Here is a 2,146-nt window from a genome sequence, read left to right on the forward strand (position 1 = left end):
AACTAACAAGGAGATACGTAACAATACTTAATAATAACATGAATATATTCTCTAATGTGTTAATAAAGTTGATCAATCTTACTCAATTGTTTTCTTTTGAAAGGAACCATAAATTCATACTTTTTTGCCTATTGAGTTCAAATATACTTGTAAATGTCTTTATAAAACACTTCCCACTCCCCAATTATTAACATTACAAAATAAAACTTGACAAAAATTTTTAATTAAAATACAAGTTTTTTATAAATCATATCATAATCCATAGATAATTCAACTTAATTAAAGAAATGTCTTTTTAAGCATGAGTATGGATAATATAAGATACCTAATGTAAATATTATTGAAGTAGTGATTTGCATAGATCATTTATTAAATCATTCTGATTTACATAACATTACATAATGTAGGCTCATGAGAAAGCACTTCAATAACAAACTAATGTACCCAAAACAAAGACTGATAAATCTGAAATGAAAAAGCTTAATTTTACTTACCTTATTCAATTAGAGAATACTAAAACTCCTGTAAAAACTTATTACTCCAACAATCAAGTCATACAGAAATTAAACATTTGTATTTTATAATGCATTTGTGTATAAATACCTGTTCCAATAAATAACTATTTTTAAACATCCTACATTATCAAACTGTTTGTATCCATTAACATCACCCATCTCCAATGGTATGCATTTACTCAATAAGCATCAAGAGCATTTTCACATCAACTAATCATTGACAAGACAATTAATTTATTGGACTATAGAATCAAACAATGCCATGGTTCTACCACAATAAAATGCATGTAAAACAGCAAAGTACATGCATAAAGATTTTGAAATGAAAACGAAATTCACGACTCTGTTGATAAATTCTAATAGAGAAGCAGTAACTATGTAGCTTGGTAAGATGAATGTGCACAGCTAAATAGCACCTTCTGGCACTTCAGCACACTAGTGATCTCATACCAACAGAACTGCTTGTATCTTAGCATATCAGCACATATAACTGTTTCTTGAGTGACATCTACAACATCTTGCTCATATCCTGTTTCTTTACTGATGTCTGCAACAAGTTACAATATATCATTACAAATAGCCTCATTTTTTTGTAACTGATAAATACAAGTTACATGAATCCTACATATTAGTACATGCAGTCTCATTGTTTCTTTACTGATAACTGCAAGTTACATGTGTCCTTCATACCAATGCACACAGCCCCACTGTTTCTTTATGGGTATCTTACATATAACTCCACATAGCTTCACTGTTTATTTACTGACAACTACACATTACAATTATTCTCATTGTTTGTTTAATGATCTCTGTTATAAGTGCAACCATGGCTAAAATGTTGGGCAGGATGGTTTTCTTTTTTTTTAACTCCTGTCGATAAAATGTATAATCTGAATTACTATAAAACAAAGGATGCAATATGGTAGTTACAGGTGAAAAAAGCCTTGTGTATTTCATATACAAACAGTACATAAGTTAAACTCCTCGTTTTCTTTCTTACTTCATAATTCTTGCCATTGATATGTTTTCACAATAAACAAAGTGGCCAATCACAGATTTTCATAAAATAATAGCATTACCTTTTATTTTCATTAAATAGTTCAACTAAAACAAATGATGTGGAAAATAGGATATTATGCTATGAAAAAACAATAACTGAATGCAATAATACTTAACTTGCTTACAAATTAAACTACCTACAATATCAAAATGATTATAAAACAGTATCTGACATCTTACTTAGCAAGTTTGATTAATGCCATTCCTTCAATGTCTCCAACAGAATGAGCCTTCCAGTAACACTTCTTGGCTTCTTGAAGCTTGTCTAGCTTTTCATATGCCTCCCCAAGCGCAACCATCATCCGAGAGTCGTTTGGCCTGTAAACATATTATGTTTCTAAAAATGCTGTCAGCATTATGCTTTCTCGTGAGCAGTGGTTTTACCAACTAAGCTTTTCTTGATCTTCCAATGCACTGAAAAGAAATTTTCTCGCTTGACATGCTAGCCTTGACACCCCAGAAGTTCAAGTTGCTCATTTATCAAGCACAGAACCTGTGACAACCCTCCATCAATAGGAGCATGACATACTCTCCTAGAGCAGCTGGCTCCCTCTGTAATACTATACATGAAC

General features: G+C 31.3%; 1 protein-coding gene across 1 annotated transcript in view; it reads right to left on the bottom strand.

Moving 5' to 3' along the window:
* Positions 1-2,146, bottom strand: part of LOC106462450 (cell division cycle protein 23 homolog) — a 118,519-nt gene that overhangs the window by 29,014 nt on the left and 87,359 nt on the right. Inside the window, exon 12 of the mRNA XM_013922371.2 lies at positions 1,755-1,892. Coding sequence (XP_013777825.1) covers positions 1,755-1,892 — 138 coding nt within the window. The remainder of the gene's footprint in view (positions 1-1,754; positions 1,893-2,146) is intronic.

The sequence above is a fragment of the Limulus polyphemus genome, unplaced genomic scaffold (genome assembly GCF_000517525.1).
Source record: "Limulus polyphemus unplaced genomic scaffold, Limulus_polyphemus-2.1.2 Scaffold1168, whole genome shotgun sequence".
NCBI lineage: Eukaryota > Metazoa > Arthropoda > Merostomata > Xiphosura > Limulidae > Limulus > Limulus polyphemus.